Source organism: Schistocerca americana, chromosome 7, assembly GCF_021461395.2.
Source record: "Schistocerca americana isolate TAMUIC-IGC-003095 chromosome 7, iqSchAmer2.1, whole genome shotgun sequence".
Classification (NCBI taxonomy): domain Eukaryota; kingdom Metazoa; phylum Arthropoda; class Insecta; order Orthoptera; family Acrididae; genus Schistocerca; species Schistocerca americana.
The window spans coordinates 69,863,751-69,881,888 of record NC_060125.1 but is presented as its reverse complement, the minus strand read 5'-3'; the positions used below and the strand labels follow the sequence as shown (position 1 = coordinate 69,881,888).

At 42.1% G+C, this 18,138-nt stretch overlaps 1 protein-coding gene across 1 annotated transcript; it reads left to right on the top strand.

Moving 5' to 3' along the window:
* Positions 1-542: 542 nt before the first annotated feature.
* LOC124622708 (ATP-dependent RNA helicase p62-like) lies at positions 543-7,320 on the top strand. Its single transcript, XM_047148498.1, has 2 exons — positions 543-644; positions 5,548-7,320. Exons 1-2 carry the CDS (start codon positions 543-545, stop codon positions 7,006-7,008), a joined length of 1,563 nt encoding a protein of 520 aa, XP_047004454.1. The 3' UTR covers positions 7,009-7,320.
* Positions 7,321-18,138: the final 10,818 nt, after the last annotated feature.

Sequence of the window (18,138 nt, the reverse complement as noted above, 5' to 3'; positions counted from 1 at the left end):
TGACAGGAAGGTAATATTGTGGTGTGTGTAACGAGGTGTGTTTCCGACCAGAGTGTGGAAGTTCACAGCTCGTCGCTAGAGGGCAGACTGCACGTCAGGTGACAATAGCAGCAGCATGCATCAATCGTCCAAAGTTGCCAGTCGCATTGCAAACAGTGACGTGGAGGTGTCAACAGAAGAACAAAAAGGAAGAAGCAGTAGGAGGAATGGGCATTCATCGGCGAATGTCACAAGTGTACGACGAACACTGCGTGTCCCTTGCAAGGGTCAAGGCATGGCACAAGCACTTCGGGGAAGGACGGGTGTCGTTAGCCAATGATGCACGGTCTGGAACACCACACTGCATTACTGATGACATCGTCCAGCTGGTGGATGCACTCATTACCCAGGACCGCCGAGTGACAGTGAAAGCCATAGCTGCCATGATGGGACTGAGCAGCGGAAGTGTTCATACTATCATGAAAGAATGAATGCACATGCGCAAAGTGTGTGCCCAGTGGTTGCATGTCGAATGGCGCACTGTCTTGCTCATCTGCAACACTATGCTCAGGAGGGAGCTGGCACGAGTGGCAGCTGGAGATGAGCTGTGGTGTCATATGTTCGAACCAGAGTCAGTGGAAGTATTCAGGGTCACTAACACCAAAGTGAGCCAAGGCCATCAGCAAGCGTGCAGGAAAGGTTAAGCTGACGTTCTTCTTTGACCAAGACGGCACCCTTCTGATTCACTTCCTGCTCACTGGACAACAGTGAATGCCTAGTGTTACATGCAAACCTTGACCACCTTTCACCAAGCGATCAACTCAAAAAGACCAGGCACTCTCACCAATGGGGCCATTCTGCTCCCCGACAGTGAAAAGCCTCATATGGCCAACACCGTCACGGCACTCCTGCAGAAGTTCAAATGGAAGGTTCTCGGCCACTTTTAATACAATCCGGACCTCTCTCCCTGTGACTACACCATTTTTGGTCCCCTTAAATAGACATTGAGGGGATAACGATTCACCTCAGACGACGACGTCTAGCTGCACGTGCGGAACTGACTAACATCGCAGTCCCAGGAATTTTATTAGACCAGCCATTCACCACCTTGTGTCACAGTGGGACAATTGTCTTAACAGCCAGGGTCAATACTTCTAACATACACGTACTGGTTTCTGTATATATCGGAAGAGAGAGATGTGGTAAAATCTTATTGAGTTTTCTACCTGGTGATGTTAGCGAAGTTTTTATAGTTTCCAGTTTTACTCCATTGGATGCTCCAAAAATATTGAGGAGAGAGAGATTGTGGTGTCAACGAAGACTCGGACATGACCACACTGTTTTCTTTCTAGCGCGATAATCATAGGATCTTGATAAAGGTGACTAGGACATGAGCAGAGTGATATTTATAGACCATCATTCGATATCGAAAAATTGTTGGTGTCATGCTTGTGAATTTCTTTGTACAGTCCATGTATACTCTGCAAGGTTGTGCATTTCCTCCTGTACGTTAATGTGCTATTTTTCACATTGTGATAGCTCTCTACCTGTCAGCCTTCTAACAAATGGAACAGTGCAGTCGGAACGTAATGGGATTTCGAGAGAATTAGCTGAAATGTGGGACTTAGGGAAAGCAAGAAAGGTGTAAACTGGGCCTAATCAATTACCATTGGCTGCACAGAATACACATAAACTTAATTTTTTTAAAAAAAAAAGAAACAAAACTCCCAACTGTCATTTTTAAAATATTTTACTACACTGGCTGTTGAAAGCCTTATTAGAAGAATTGCAAGCTATTGTCAGCTGAAGGCCACAAGCAATATTACACACAATCAACAGCTGAAGGCATGATTAAGAAGGTACAAAATTATTTGTCGGCTGAAGGCCAGAAGCAATTTCAAAAATACACGACGGCTGAAGGCCTGAATTACCAGTAAGGTGGACAATTACACATTAAAAATACCAAAAATCCTTTTAACAATCTTAATAACTGTAGCAAGTTATAGTGAAGGATGAAGACCTTATCAAGACAGAATTGAAACTATTTGTCGGCTGAAAACCACAAGTAATGTAGCAAACAATTAACGGCTGAAGGACAGCACCAATTTCTGAACACACAACGGCTGAAGGCCTGAATTACAAGTGAGGAAGGCAGTTTCACATTAACAAATACTAAGCTAATTTCTTCTTATCAGTCAAAACGGTAACAAGCTACAGTAATGGCTGAAGACCTTATTAAGAAAAATATGCAAGTTACTGGACGGCTGATGGCCGCAAACAATGTTACACGCAATCAACGGCTGAAGGCCTGATTAAGAGGGTTGAAAATTATTCGTGGGCTGAAGGCCACAAGCAATTTCGCAATACACATGGGCTGAAAGGCCTGAATTACAAATAAGGTGGACAATTACACCTTAAAATACTAAAACCCTTTCTAATAATTTTAATAACTTGAAACCAGCTGTAGTGACGGCTGAAGGTTTCACTAAAACAGAACAGAAAATTATTTGTCGGCTGAAGGCCACAAGCAATGTTACAAACAATTAACGGCTGAAGGCCGGAATTACAAGTGGGTAACGCATTAACATGCTAATACATTAGGGTAAATTTTAAGCAATTATGACAACTTGTCCAAATAAGACAGAGATATCCACAGACAGTGCTCCCTGGATCGATCTGAGGAAGGTGACTACCGCTGTGTAAGCGGTGAGACAGGCAGCCAAGAGTTGTAGTCACGTAACAGGATGGCAACTCAAACTAGGAGCAGCTTAAGCGCCGACCGACCGACTAACCAATCCGTTCAAACGTCCTGGGTTCGATCCTCGGCTACAGCCCCTTGGTCCGACAGTGCCTGCATGCCGCCAGCGGTCCCGGCCTACCCTTGCACTTCAGACCTCCTCGCTACTCCGTCCAAACCAAACTGCCGACACCATAACGCTGGCGGCATTTAAATAACTGGACATTAAAACCCTCACAAGATACACACGGATCCGTGAAGACAATTCCACAATGTCTCAATCAATACTACAACCAGTCACTGTGAAACAACACGTACGAATTGTAAGTCGGCACAAACACAGAGAAGCCAGAAGCGGTCGGAGAACCAACTGCAACGTCGTCCGCTGTGACGACCGAATAAACGATCAACCGACGGTCGTCCCCGCTAAAGTACGGCACTGGAAATATCACAGTATAAACCAACGACTGACAACTTTTGCCATGAGGGTACTTCGGTGGGCGGACACACACACGTAGGCGAAAGTTACACTACTCGAAATACCACGGCCCAAGTCGCTGAATCCGGTCCTTGACGTGGTCGTGCACTCTCGCGACCACATTCCTCTGTCGGACAGTGCATGTGTGTCGCCAGCGGTCGGGCGAGCACTGGTTGTCCGGACCCCACTGCTGCTCCGTCCCAACACAACCCTCCTCGACACACGACGACCCGGAAATACTAGAGGCCGATCCAAAGATGGTACCACAGTACGTGCTATCGATAAGCGCTGCTGCTGCCACTCACGGACAGACAAGGCGAGCAAAGGCACTCGCGCCAGTGAACACACTAAGAAAACGAGACGCCACCATCGCTATTACAAGATGCCAAGCTATGAACGGCATTAGCGCGAGCCGCACACAGCTCATTAGCAGGGTTCTGTGACTTGGTTGGGGACATCTCTTACTAATGGAAATGATATGAATTTAAATGCTATATGTCGAAGACTGGAAGAGTCGTGGCAGTACGGTAGGTAAGTAATACTCTGACGAAAAGGGAGTTGAGTTCTATACCACTTCTTTTAAGGCAAACGTATTACAACCTCTTACATTCGTCTAGCGGAGTGACTGCGCTGACAAAACTGGGAGCCGATATGAAGATTTTTACCGAGAGACAATCATCAGCAGAAGTTCCACCTTTTTTTTCTCGATAAATAAGATAAAACATTCTTCCATGAGATGTTTGTGCCTATAAACGGATGGACTCACATCTTAATAGGTAGACTAAAATTACATTTGCATCTATATGATTACTTCACAAGCTACTGTAGAGTGTGTGGCGGAGGGTACACTGTACCACTATTAGTCATTCCATTTTCTATTGCACTAACAGATAGAGCGAATGAAAGAGACTGCCTAAATGTCCCCTTATAAGCACTAATTTCTGTTGTCTTATCTTCGTGGTCATTACGCGAAATGTATGTTGGCAGCGGTAGAATCCTCCTGCAGTCACTTCAAATGTCGATTCTCAATAGTGTTCCTCGAAAAGAACATCGCCTTCTCTCCAGGGATTCCCATTTGAGTTACCTGGCAAGCACAATCCGACAGCTGAAATAAATCACTCTTGATGCAAAGTGAATTTCATGATCAATTTAATTAATCAGCCTATCAGTTTGATATCAATGACGTGCCACCTGGCTCATGAAACCGAGGGCAGTAATCAGGCGTTTTTAGTTGCAGCGATATCTCTTAACGAAATTTCAATCCCCCACCTACACAGGGAGAGATGACCATAATAATAAAATCCGATGTATTATCGAATTAATATGCAGTACACTCCCGTTTATCCGAAATTGTCGGGACGGCGGCCGGTTCGGATAACGAAAATTTCGGATAACCGAAGTCCCCCCTATATTCACGCGTGAAACACCCAGTATTGCGTCAATACCGTGAAATATGATCGTAAAACGTGCGTAGGGCACGTAGAATGATATTGATATGGTTGTGAATAAGCCTGTATGTTTTGGACTGAAAAAATTGTGTTGATGTGTTAAAAAGGCTCCAGAGTAAGATTGGAAACTCAAAGTTTTTAAATCCTGAATAGCAAAACTCGTTTATGAAACTTCATGGCAGATGTGTGCCCGACCGAGACTCGAACTCGGGACCTTTGCCTTTCGCGGGCAAGTGCTCTACCATCTTTTTTTTTTTTTTGGATTTTGTTCGTTGTTGATCGTTGTGTTTGGTCGTTGCGGACGTCACATGACATGCGGTCAAGTTCGTTTGTTGATCCTTCCACTCAGTTTTTTATTACAGAGGCCAACCAGCTCTCTGACCGAACACGCTGAGCTACCGTGGCGGCAACCATCTGAGCTACCGAAGCACGACTCACGCCCGGTACTCACAGCTTTACTTCTGCCAGTATCTCGTCTCCTACCTTCCAAACTTTACAGAAGTTTCATATCAGCACACACTCCGCTGCAGAGTAAAAATCTCATTCTGGAAACATCCCCCAAGCTGTGGCTAAGCCATGTCTCCGCAATATTCTTTCTTTCAGGAGTGCTAGTTCTGCAGGTTCGCAGAAGAGCTTCTGTAAAGTTTGGAAGGCAGGAGACGAGATACTGGGAGAAGTAAAGCTGTGAGTACCGGGCGTGGTCGTGCTTCGGTAGCTCAGATGGCAAAGGTAAACTTACCTGGGATAACAGTTAATGGTCACCGGCTTACCTCAATTACACCACATGTTGTAAGCATTGGAACCAACGTCTACAAGTTTCACCAAAGAAAAGTAATTGCCGCGAATATGTCTTTCCAAAGAAACGGGGGTGGCTATTGAGGGGAGAACAAGTTTGAAGATCGCAGGGGGGGGGGGGGGGCAAAAACTTCCGGGGAAGAGATGACCAACTTGGTGGTGTACTAAGGAAACCAGCCTGGGATATGAGTATGCTTTCCCCAATAGCAAAAGATTTTTATGTCCCACACCCTAATGTGGCAAACAGGAATAAGTTTGAAGTGGATGATTATAGACGATCAAAGGAAATAACAGTGAAGGGTCTTGATGTCCCAAATCCCATTCAATATTTCGAGGAGTCAAATTTTCCTGATTATGTGATGGAAAGTATTAGGATGCAGAATTTCTCTGAACCTACAGCTATTCAAGCTCAAGGATGGCCAGTCGCAATGAGTGGGAAGAACATGGTAGGAATTGCAAGAACTGGTTCAGGAAAGACGTTGGCATACATCCTTCCAGCTGTTATACACATAAGTAATCAAGAACAACTAGCACGTGGAGATTGTCCCATTGCTCTTATTTTAGCACCAACCAGAGAACTTGCCCAACAGATTCAAACTGTTGCATCAAATTTTGGTGGCAGTGCTTTCATAAGGAATGCTTGCATTTTTGGCGGTGCTCCAAAACATCCACAGGAACGTGCTCTTCAACGTGGTGTTGAAATTGCAATTGTGACCCCTGGTCGTTTGATTGACTTCCTCGAACGTAGGACTACAAACCTCAGACGTTGCACATACCTTGTTCTTGATGAGGCAAATAGAATGCTGGATATGGGATTTGAGCCACAGATTCACAAAATTGTTCAGCAAATCAGGCCTGATCGCCAGACCCTCATGTGGTCAGCAGCGTGGCCTAAAGAGGTGCGAAAAATGGCAGAAGATTTCCTGAAAGACTACATTCAGATCAGTGTAGGATCTCTTGAACTTTGTGCAAATCATAATATTGAACAGATTGTGGATGTTTGTCAAGAACATGAGAAAGAATATAAGTTGTGCCGTATCTTACAAGAAATTTCTAATGAAAGTGAGAACAAAACCATAATATTCGTGTCAACAAAAAAGAAAGCAGAAAACATAGCATACAATATAAGAAAATATGGGTCTGAAGCTGTTTGCATGCATGGGGATAAGTCACAACAAGAAAGAGACTACATTTTAAAAGATTTCCGCAATGGAAGAGCATGTATCCTTGTTGCTACTGATGTTGCTGCACGTGGTCTAGATGTTGATGGGATAAAATTTGTAATCAACTATGACTTTCCTAACTCATCAGAAGACTATATACACAGAATTGGACGAACTGGTCGCAGTCAGTCAACGGGAACGTCGTATGCGTTTTTCACAGCTAAAGATAGTCGTCAAGCTCGTGACTTGATATCGGTTCTTAAAGAAGCGAATCAAGAAATCAACCCTAAATTAGCTGAGATGGCACAGTTTGTAGGATGGGAAGGAGGCAACAACAAGTGGGGCTACAGCCGGGGGCGTGAGAATAGTTTTGGTTCAGCGAAGAATTGTCACAGACGATGGAATTAATGGTGTTGTATTGCAGAATCTACACCCATTTTACACTTATCAGTATTGGACGATCTGTGAATTTCTCCCTGTGCAGTCATAGACATGACAGTTAGATATATATGCATGACTTGCTTTCACTATTTATTTTGTAATAGTTCTTCAGTCTTGTATATCTGTGAATTTTTGGCTGTGTAGGAAGACACAATATCTGAGTTCCTTAATTCAGAAGCATTTGTTGTTTCATTCCATTTGCTACTGAAATAATGTAGCTATAATTCAGAGAAGTTTATTTTGTTGTGCACATTCTATGTGTTGGGCGTCTTCTTTATTATTCAAGGAAATGTGAAAATAATAAACGTAAGTGAAACAGAAAAAAAAGATGATAAAGCGCTTGCCCGCGAAAGGCAAAGGTCCCGAGTTCGAGTCTCGGTCGGGCACACAGTTTTAATCTGCCATGAAGTTTCATGTGAGCGCACACTCCGCTGCAGAGTGAAAATCTCATTCTGAAAACTCGTTTATTTTGCGTTCTTACAGAAAAAGTCCGCCTTATTTGAAAGCAGGGAGAAACAGGAGTTTTAATTTTATTACCTACTGTTTTGAATAAAAAGTAAAGTACTGTACAAAATTATAGACCAAATCTAGAGTTTACTCAAAGGAAGGAAAAGTTTATCTAGAGGAACTTTAAAGTAAAAAAACCAAAAACTTTTAACTTACGGACATTGAAGTTCTTGGACGATTCATTAGAATCTATTTTTTGGTAAAAAAGTCTGTAAGGGTTTTTTGGCTCTAGAAACTTTTGTTGCAGCAACATATCTCCAATGTTGGAATCAAACGATTTAGGGATAAGTCGCCTCCACCAGTTCGCTGATGTATTCCAGGGCGGTTTGGATCGCTTCGTAACCGACTGTGTGACGAATATTTTTCTTTGCTTCGTCATCAGAGACATATTCTCCTGACGCTTTCTGACTGGTCGCAATTTAGATGATTTCTTCGTCAGTCAAATCAAAAAAGTCGTTTTCTGTCCACTCTTCAACGTCTTCACAGTTCGCGTCTTCACAACCCGGTAGCTTCTCCAGTGAATTCACGAAAATTACGTCGTTTTCATCTGTTTCTGGCACGTCACCTTGAGTTTCGGTGTTGCCTCCTCCTTCTTCCCACCACTGATGAGTTGCCTTATGATCTAAGAGTTCTTTCCAAGACCTAACGAGAGAAATTGGAGGAATTAGATTCCAAGCGTCAGCAACTCAATGAATGACACTTAAAACGTCGATTTTTTTAGAGCTTGCACAAAATCTTATAAATTATCAATCGCACCGAATAAGTACTCCAACAGCTTGCGTCTCTAATGTGTTTTCATCGCCTCAAGAACATCTTGGTCCATCGGTTGTCATAGAGGCGTGACGTTTGATGGGAGATACACAAATTTGATATCCCCATCTTGTACATCATCTGGGTGAGAAAGAGCGTTGTCCACAAGAAGTATCATTTTTCGAGGAACATTTTCCTCCGTGTATTTTTCTACAGCTGGAGGTAACTCTGCCTAGAACCAATCTTTGGAGATGGCACCTTTCATCCGTGCCTTAGACTGATTCGTGGCAAAGGTTCATCAGTTAGTTGCCGTCTAAATGCTCTTGGTTTTTTGGATTTCCCAGTTAAAATAAGGCGCAGTTTATGACTACCAGTGGCATTACTGCATGCGAGGACAGTAATTCTTACTTGGCTTTTTTTATATCCAGATGCCGTTTTTTTCTTTTTTAGAGGCAAGAGTTGTTGTTGGCAACATTTTGTAATTCAACTCGGTTTCATCACAATTGTAAAGTTGATCACCAGTATAACCTCCTTTGTCTATGATTATGTCCAGTTTCTTCTTAAAATCAGCGATAGCGGCTTCATCACAGGATAATGATTCGCCGCTGACGGCAATTTCACGTCATGCCGCTTCTTGAACCGATCCAGCCAGCCATAACTTCCGAGGAATTCTTGCTTCTGTCCTTCAATCAGCTCATAAAAAATCGCTTTTTGACGAAGCAGAGAACCTGAAAGTGGCACACCTTTGGCTCTTATTCGTTCGTGCTACAAAAATTAGGCCTCTTCTAACAGAGGATGTGCACCTTTTCTCATTGTTTTTCGACAGTTCACTGCGCTGCCTGACGCTAGGATTGAACAATTGTTTTCAATTTCTGATCAATTTGTCTTCAGGCCAGTAATCGTACTACAACCGACGTTCAAATCCGCAGCAACTATCGCGGGTGGCCAGCAGCATCAATTCTCTGCAAAGCGAGAAGCTTTTGTTCCAGAGAGGTCACATTCTCTTTCCGTCTCGCACCTGTAGTCACGTTCAGCGTTTTTTTACCGACACTCGACTGATTCTTCTTTGGTTTGTGGCCAGTTTTAACTCTGAGCATTTTAATGCATGTAGTGCAAGCACGAAGCGGTAAATCGAAAACACACAGTGGCACGACTTGATAGCACTCGAGACGCACTAGACAAAGCTTTCGACTTTTGGAACCAGGCTGTGGCAGCCATCGAACGAAAACATTCGATACATCTGTGCCCTCTCCCCTGTCCTACCCAAATCCACGTGGTAGCACAACAGTACGTTGTACGTTCACTGTTAAATTGTTAAACGCTCAGCTTCGTCTGTCGTACCGACAACAGGCAGAAAGTGTTTGGCGACGCACTCTCATTGTCGGTTTAGAAAGGGCTACGTCGCGCTGCATAGAGCGATACCGTAGGCACTGTACTTCCAAGGAGTTCGAATAGATGGCAATGGCATGAAACCACACAATGGGAACAAGAAATACGTTAAAACTTCAACCAATACACGCACGAATTGAGGACATTAGGACGTTTGACACCTAAAGTGCACTGATACGCAGTAGACTGCCGAAAAACACCAGCGAATGCAAGGCTCCAGGCGCAGACAAGTTGAAACCTGTCAAGTGTCAGACTAGGTAGCCAAAAGTGCAGCTGTGCGATGCGTCAGACAGCGCCAATGTGAGCCGCGAAAATCGGAAAAATGTGTTCGGATAAAGCGGATTTCGGATAAACGCAATTCGGATAACTGTAGTGACATGTAGTACAAACCCGATATTTACAACTTCTCTGTGCTTTTACCTTAACCCTTTAACTGTTCTGGACGTGTTAACGCGCGCGCCTTTGTACCTGTCCCTGTGTGCTCTGCAGGCCTGAGTGGCCGAGCGGTTCTAGGCGTTACAGTCTGGAACCGTGCAACCGCTACTGTCGCAGGTTCGAATCCTGCCTCGGTCATGGATGTGTGTGTTGTCCTTAGGTCAGTTAGGTTTAAGTAAGTGTAAGTTCTAGGGGACTGATGACCTCAGAAGTTAAGTCCCAAAGTGCTCAGAGCCATTTGAACCTGTGTGCTCTGAACGTGTTTTCGCACGCCGCCAGTCCTACCTGGTACTCTGAAAGTTTCTACGCGTAAACACATTCACAGTACCAGGTAGTAGGACTGGTGGCATGCGTGAACACCTTCAGAGCACACAGGGACAGGTACAAAGGCGCGCTCGTCAACACGTCCAGAGCTGTTAAAGGGTTAAGTGGCTTCGTATGTGGCTAAACATTTACCTACTTCAAGAGAATTCGATAGTGCGGGGGTATCCTGTGACAGAGAATTCTGTCATGAGCCAAAAATAAGTTTAATATTGTAGTCATGTAATGCAGGACGTAAAAGATATTAAGCTGCTTAGAACGGAGTTTTTTATTTTTATTTTTTATTTTATTTATTTATTTATTTATTTATTTATTTTTTTTTTTTTGCCTGATAAGAGACAATGTAGAGGAAGTAAAGGTAATGCCACGCCGTTACAGGACTTTCACACCAAGTAACAATACTTTAACGAGGTGAAAACGCATGTATGCCCCGATTTCTCGTATAAGTCGAATAAAAGAGAAAAATATACATTTCTTGTGACGAATCGAGGTTTATGATCAACAACATCGCTATCTTCGGTTGAGTAAAGTGCATTTTTAAACTGGGGGAGGGGTCTGTGTCAAGGTGGAATTGGTTAGAACTACTGTATACCGCCAAGCAGCTGCTACTTGACTCGCAAAGTGCCAAACCGGCGGCAGGGGTGGCCACGAGGAGTCGGCGACCAGAAGTCATGGTTTAGCTTGGCCCATTTCACACTGGGACACCGGTGACGGTCACCGGCAGAGAGACATTCGTTTGAACTGGAGCATTCACACCGGGACACTACATTGCCTCACCGGGGCACTGTGACGCAGCAGTGACTCACACTCGTCACATGTGACGGACAAGGTCACTGTGTTCACAGCAGTCACCACCGAACATGCTTTAGTCTGAATTGGAGTGTTCGCACTGGGGCACAGATCACAGACACAACACAGCGGATTTACCAACAGACAGGCAGTCATTTCTGAAACAGTGACGCAAAACATTCACTATACATTTTTTACTGTGCACATTGTAGCCATGAGTTTAGATTTGATAAACACGGAACATTTTATAAGTGAACCACTACTATTTGGGATGTCAATAGCGTTATCTGTAGCAACAAATTGGTGAAAACGAATGCGTGACAAGAAATTAAAACGAAGTTTGTGCCTGATTTCAATGAGAAGAGCATGGCTGAAAAAAACAAGATTGGTAAGTTATGTGTCCTTTTTTCAAATTTAATACCTTATTTTTCGGACTGTAAAATACTAGAGAAATTTAGTTGCTACCCCTGTTCGAGGCTAGGAGGGCAGTAACCTTCAATCACATTTGCATCCCTCACCACTTTTCTTTTGCAAAAAACCAGTATCGAGTGTACTGTAATGCAGTCTTAATGCGATAAGAAGGGAAAAATGAATGAGCGTGGAAACCATGAACTCACCCCTGCAGGGCGAATGAAGAGAAAATCTAAAAAAATACTTATATCTGAAAATTTCCATAACAAAATTAGGGGTGCATCTTATCGTCACCTTATGGTCCGAAAACTAAGTTAAACATTATTTCTTAATTACAATTATTTACACGTATGTGGCTACTACAATAATGAATTTTTTTTATTTATCGTAATATTATTGTGGTACAAGTTCCTGACACTCAATAATTTTAATTGTAAGTTCCAATCAGTTCCGTGAATGCAACAATATGACTTGTTACAGTTAACATAGTAATAATTGCACAATTCACATAACAAATACAATTCCATATGAACAATGAAGCCTAACTGTTCTAGCGTTCACATAACATTTCTAGCAATTAGATTATTTGTAGCTGCGAAGGCACTTCACCTTCAGGGCTAACGAAGTAGTTTGCAAGGTCATCTCTGATAGTGTTCGCAATATTTCCTCCATGGACTAAGCAAAGTGACATGTCATGTAATCCCTGAATAGTTACCGTATCCTCAGACACCATTCCACTGCGATCATGCACACAGTTATGGAGGAGACAACATCTCTTTACGGTAGGGACTGCTAAATCTAATTTAACGTCGAGTGGGCTCTGGAAATTCACCACTTGTTTGCAAGAATTCCAAAACTGCACTCGACGTACCTTGTTGCTCTGGACATTCTATAGTTGAACACATGTTTTTTCACGTCTAAATACTTTCCTCCAAAAGGGGGTGGAATAAATTTTGATATCATAAAACCTTCATCACCTACTAACATGAATGGCATAGGTCTTTCAAAAGTTAATGACAGTGCTTTGGGTGGAGGGAAATCTTGTCTCAGATCTACATAAAGAGTATAAAACAATCCTTTCGCAGCCAATCACGCAGCAGTGGTTGTATGTGTAATGAACGTTTTGTCTTCATTCTCCTCCGCCAGCTTAGAAGTAGTAAAAAAGCTCCTCCTCACTCGAGTCCATTTCAGTAACTGATCAGTTGGCAATACCAGCGGTGTCGGACACTGGTGATCCAGGAGTGTTCACCACAATTACCGGTGACCATTACTGTCGACCGTCACCAGTGTCCCAGTGTGAAACGGGCCTTAGCCCATGACAGGTGGTTAAGTACAAACGATGTGCCGACCTGTCTACTCTTGCATGCAGCAGCTGGGGCTAGTTGGTTGGTTGTTTGGTTTTGGAGGAGTAGACCAGACAGCGAGGTCATCGGTCTCATAGGATTAGGGAAGGACGGGGAAGGAAGTCGGCCGTGCCCTTTCAAAGGAACCATCCCGGCATTTGCCTGGAGTGATTTAGGGAAATCACAGAAAACTTAAATCAGGATGGCCAGACGCGGGATTTTTATTTATTTAATTATTGTTTCGTGGGACCAAATTAAGGAGAAGTCTCCATGGTCATGGAACGAGTCAGTGCATGAAATTATAACACGATAGTAGAAACAGATAAAATGAAATACAAGAAACGTATTCAGGCAACAATTCGTAAGTTTAAGTAAAGAAAATCAACAATGTAACACTGGAATTTGCTTAATTTTTCAGCTCTTCCAGGAGCTCCTCGACAGAATAGAAGGAGTGAGCCATGAGAAAACTCTTCAGTTTAGACTCAAAAGCGTTTGGGCTACTGATAAGATTTTTTAGTTCTTGTGGTAGCTTATTGAAAATGGATGCAGTAGAATAGTGCACTCCTTTCTGCACAAGAGTCAAGGAAGTGCATGCAACATGCCGATTTGATTTCTGCCTAGTCTTAACTGAGTGAAAGCTGCTAACTCTTGGGAATAAGCTAATATTGCTAACAACAAACGACATTAAAGGAAATATATTCTGTGAGGGCAATGTCAGAATTCCCACACTATTGAGTAGGGGTAGACAAGAGGTTATCGAACTTACACCACATATAGCTCGAACAGCCCGTTTTTGAGCCAAAAAATACCCTTTTTGAATCAGAAGAATCACGCCCAAAAATAATACCATACGACATAAGCGTATGAAAATATGCGAAGTAGACTACTTTTCGTGTTGAACTGTCACTTATTTCAGATACTGTTCTAATGTAAATAAAGCAGCATTTAGTTTCTGAACAAGATCCTGAACATGGGCTTTCCACAACAGCTTACTATCTATCCGAACGCCCAGGAACTTGAACTGTTCCGTCTCGCTTATAATATGCCCATTCTGTCTGATCAAAATATCAGTTCTTGTTGAATTGTGAGTTAGAAAGTGTAAAAACTAAGTCTTACTGTGATTTAGCATCAAATTATTTTCCACAAGCCACGAACGTATATCATGAACTACATTATTTGATAATATTTCAATATTACACACAAGATCCTTCACTACCAAGCTGCTGTCATCAGCCAACAGAAATATTTTTGAATCCCCTGTAATACTAGAAGGCATATCATTTGTATAAATAAGAAACAGCAGTGGCCCCAGCACTGACCCATGGGGAATGCCCCACTTAACAGTGCCCCATTGGGACTGAACATCACTACCACTCTCAATATTGCGGAGAATTATCTTCTGATTTCTGTTCTTAAAGTAAGAGGGGAACCAACTGTAAGCTACTCCCCTTACTCCATAATGGTCCAACTTCTGCAGTAATATCTTGTGGTCAACACAGTCAAAAGCCTTCATTAAATCAAAGAAAACACCTAGCGTTCGCAACCTTTTATTAAATCCATCCAAAACCTCACAGAGAAAATTGCGACTGAACATCACTACCACTCTCAATATTGCGGAGAATTACCTTCTGCTTTCTGTTCTTAAAGTAAGAGGGGAACCAACTGTAAGCTACTCCCCTTACTCCATAATAGTCCAACTTCTGCAGTAATATCTTGTGGTCAACACAGTCAAAAGCCTTCATTAAATCAAAGAAAACACCTAGCGTTCGCAACCTTTTATTTAATCCGTCCAAAACCTCACAGAGAAAAGAGAATATAGCATTTTCAGTTGTTAAACCATTTCTAAGACCAAACTGTACATCTGACCCCAAATTATGTGAATTTAAATGCTCCAGTAACCTTGTATATACAACCTTCTCAATAACTTTAGCAAACACCGATGGCATGGAAATAGGTCTATAATTGCCAACATTATCAATGTCTCCCTCTTTATAAAGTGGCTTCACTACCGAGTACTTTAATCGGTCAGGAAACCGACCACTCCTAAAGGAAAAGTTACAGATATGGCTAAGTACTGGGCTAACATACATAGAACAATACTTCAGTATTCTGATAGATACCCCGTCATATCCTTAATAGTTCTTGGTCGTTAGTGATTTAATTATTAACTCAATCTCCCTCTAGTCAGTATCATGGAGGAGCATTTCAGGTAACAGTCTCAGAACACTTTTTTCTACGAGCGCTATATGATTCCCTGTTGGGACTAGGTTTCTATTTAGTTCACCTGCTATATTCAGAAAGTGATTATTAAATACTGTACATATATGTGACTTATCAGTAACACGGATATTCCCACTACGTACTGATTCTATATCCTCGACCAGTCTCTGCAGACCAGCCACTTCCATTACGACTAACCATATGGTTTTAATTTTATCCTGAGACTTAGCTATCCTATCTGCATACCACATACTTTTTGCCTTCCTAATAACATTTTTAAGCACCTTACAATACTGTTTATAATGGGCTGCTGCATTTACATTTTGACTGTTCCTATCGTTTTGATATAATTCCCACTTTGTTCTAGAGGATATTCTTATCCCTCTAGTCAGCAACACAGGCTGCCTGTTTGTGCTAGTACCCTGTTTTGAACGTTCTAACGGAAAGCAACTTTCAAAGAGCACGAGAAAAGTCTTGAGGAAAGCATTATATTTATCGTCTACTGTATCAGCACTATAAACGTCTTGCCCCTCTTATTCCTTGATAAGGTTAACAAAGATCTCTAGAGCAACTGGCTCAGCTTTCCTAAAAAGTTGATAACTATATTTAACATGTGTTGCAGCACAAATATCTTTTAGAGTTAAAACTTGTGCATCATGATCTGAAAGGCCATTCACATTTTTGCTAACAGAATGCCCTTCTAGTAATGAGGAATGAACAAAAGTGTTTTCTATGGTTGTTCTACTGTTCCCTTGCACTCTCTTTGGAAAGAATACGGTTTGCATAAGATTATATGAATTAAGGAGGTCTACCAGCATCCTTTTCCTTGCACAATCACTTATACAATTAATATTGAAGTCACCACATACAATTAACTTTTTGTATTTCCTATAAAGTGAACCAAGAACCTCCTCTAGCTTTAGCAAAAATGTTGTGAAATCGGAGTCTGGGGATCTATAAATAACAACAGTTAGAAGTTTAACTCCACTAAATTTAACCACACCTGCACTACATTCAAACACCTTTTCAGTGCATTACTTTGAAACAATAAAAGAAATTATTCAGGTAGTGAGGGGAGACGAAAATTTAATAGTCATGGGTGACTGGAATTCGTCAGTAGGAAAAGGGACAGAAGGAAACATAGTAGGTGAATATGGATTGGGGGGAAGAAATGAATGAGGAAGCCGCCTTGGAGAATTTTGCACAGAGCATAACTTAATCATAGCTAACACTTGGTTCAAGAATCATGAAAGAAGGTTGTATACCTGGAAGAATCCTGGAGATACTAAAAGGTATCAGATAGATTACATAATGGTAAGACAGAGATTTAGGAACCAGGTTTTAAATTGTAAGACATTTCCAGGGGCAGATGTGGATTCCGACCACAATCTATTGCTTATGAGCTGCAGATTGAAACTGAAGAAACTGCAAAAAGGCGGGAATTTAAGGAGATGGGACCTGGATAAACTGAAAGAACCAGAGGTTGTACAGAGTTTCAGGGAGAGCATAAGGGAACAATTGACAGGAATGGGGGAAAGAAATACAGTAGAAGAAGAATGGGTAGCTCTGAGGGATGAAGTAGTGAAGGCAGCAGAGGATCAAGTAGGTAAAAAGACGAGGGCTAATAGAAATCCTTGGGTAACAGAAGAAATATTGAATTTAATTGATGAAAGGAGAAAATATAAAAATGCAGTAAATGAAGCAGGCAAAAAGGAATACAAACGTCTCAAAAATGAGATCGACAGGAAGTGCAAAATGGCTAAGCAGGGATGGCTAGAGGACAAATGTAAGGATGTAGAGGCTTGTCTCACTAGGGGTAAGATAGATACTGCCTACAGGAAAATTAAAGAGACCTTTGGAGAGAAGAGAACAACTTGCATGAATATCAAGAGCTCAGATGGCAACCCAGTTCTAAGCAAAGAAGGGAAGGCAGAAAGGTGGAAGGAGTATATAGAGGGTTTATACAAGGGCGATGTTCTTGAGGACAATATTATGGAAATGGAAGAGGATGTAGATGAAGATGAAATGGGAGATAAGATACTGCGTGAAGAGTTTGACAGAGCACTGAAAGACCTGAGTCGAAATAAGGCCCCGGGAGTAGACAACATTCCATTAGAACTACTGATGGCCTTGGGAGAGCCAGTCATGACAAAACTCTACCATCTGGTGAGCAAGATGCATGAGACAGGCGAAATACCCACAGACTTCAAGAATAATATAATAATTCCAATCCCAAAGAAAGCAGGTGTTGCCAGATGTGAAAATTATCGAACTATCAGTTTAATAAGTCACAGCTGCAAAATACTAACGCGAATTCCTTACAGACGAATGGAAAAACTGGTAGAAGCGGACCTCGGGGAAGATCAGTTTGGATTCCGTAGAAATGTTGGAACACGTGAGGCAATACTAACCTTATGACTTATCTTAGAAGAATGATTAAGAAAAGGCAAACCTACGTTTCTAGCATTTATAGACTTAGAGAAAGCTTTTGTCAACGTTAACTGGAATACTCTCTTTCATATTCTGAAGGTGGCAGGGGTAAAATACAGGGAGCGAAAGGCTATTTACAATTTGTACAGAAACCAGATGGCAGTTATAAGAGTCGAGGGGCATGAAAGGGAAGCAGTGGTTGGGAAAGGAGTGAGACAGGGTTGTAGCCTCTCCCCGATGTTATTCAATCTGTATATTGAGCAAGCAGTAAAGGAAACAAAAGAAAAATTCGGAGTAGGTATTGAAATTCATGGAGAAGAAGAAAAAACTTTGAGGTTCGCCGATGACATTGTAATTCTGTCAGAGACAGCAAAGGACTTGGAAGAGCAGTTGAACGGAATGGACAGTGTCTTGAAAGGAGGATATAAGATGAACATCAACAAAAGCAAAACGAGGATAATGGAATGTAGTCAAATTAAATCGGGTGATGCTGAGGGGATTA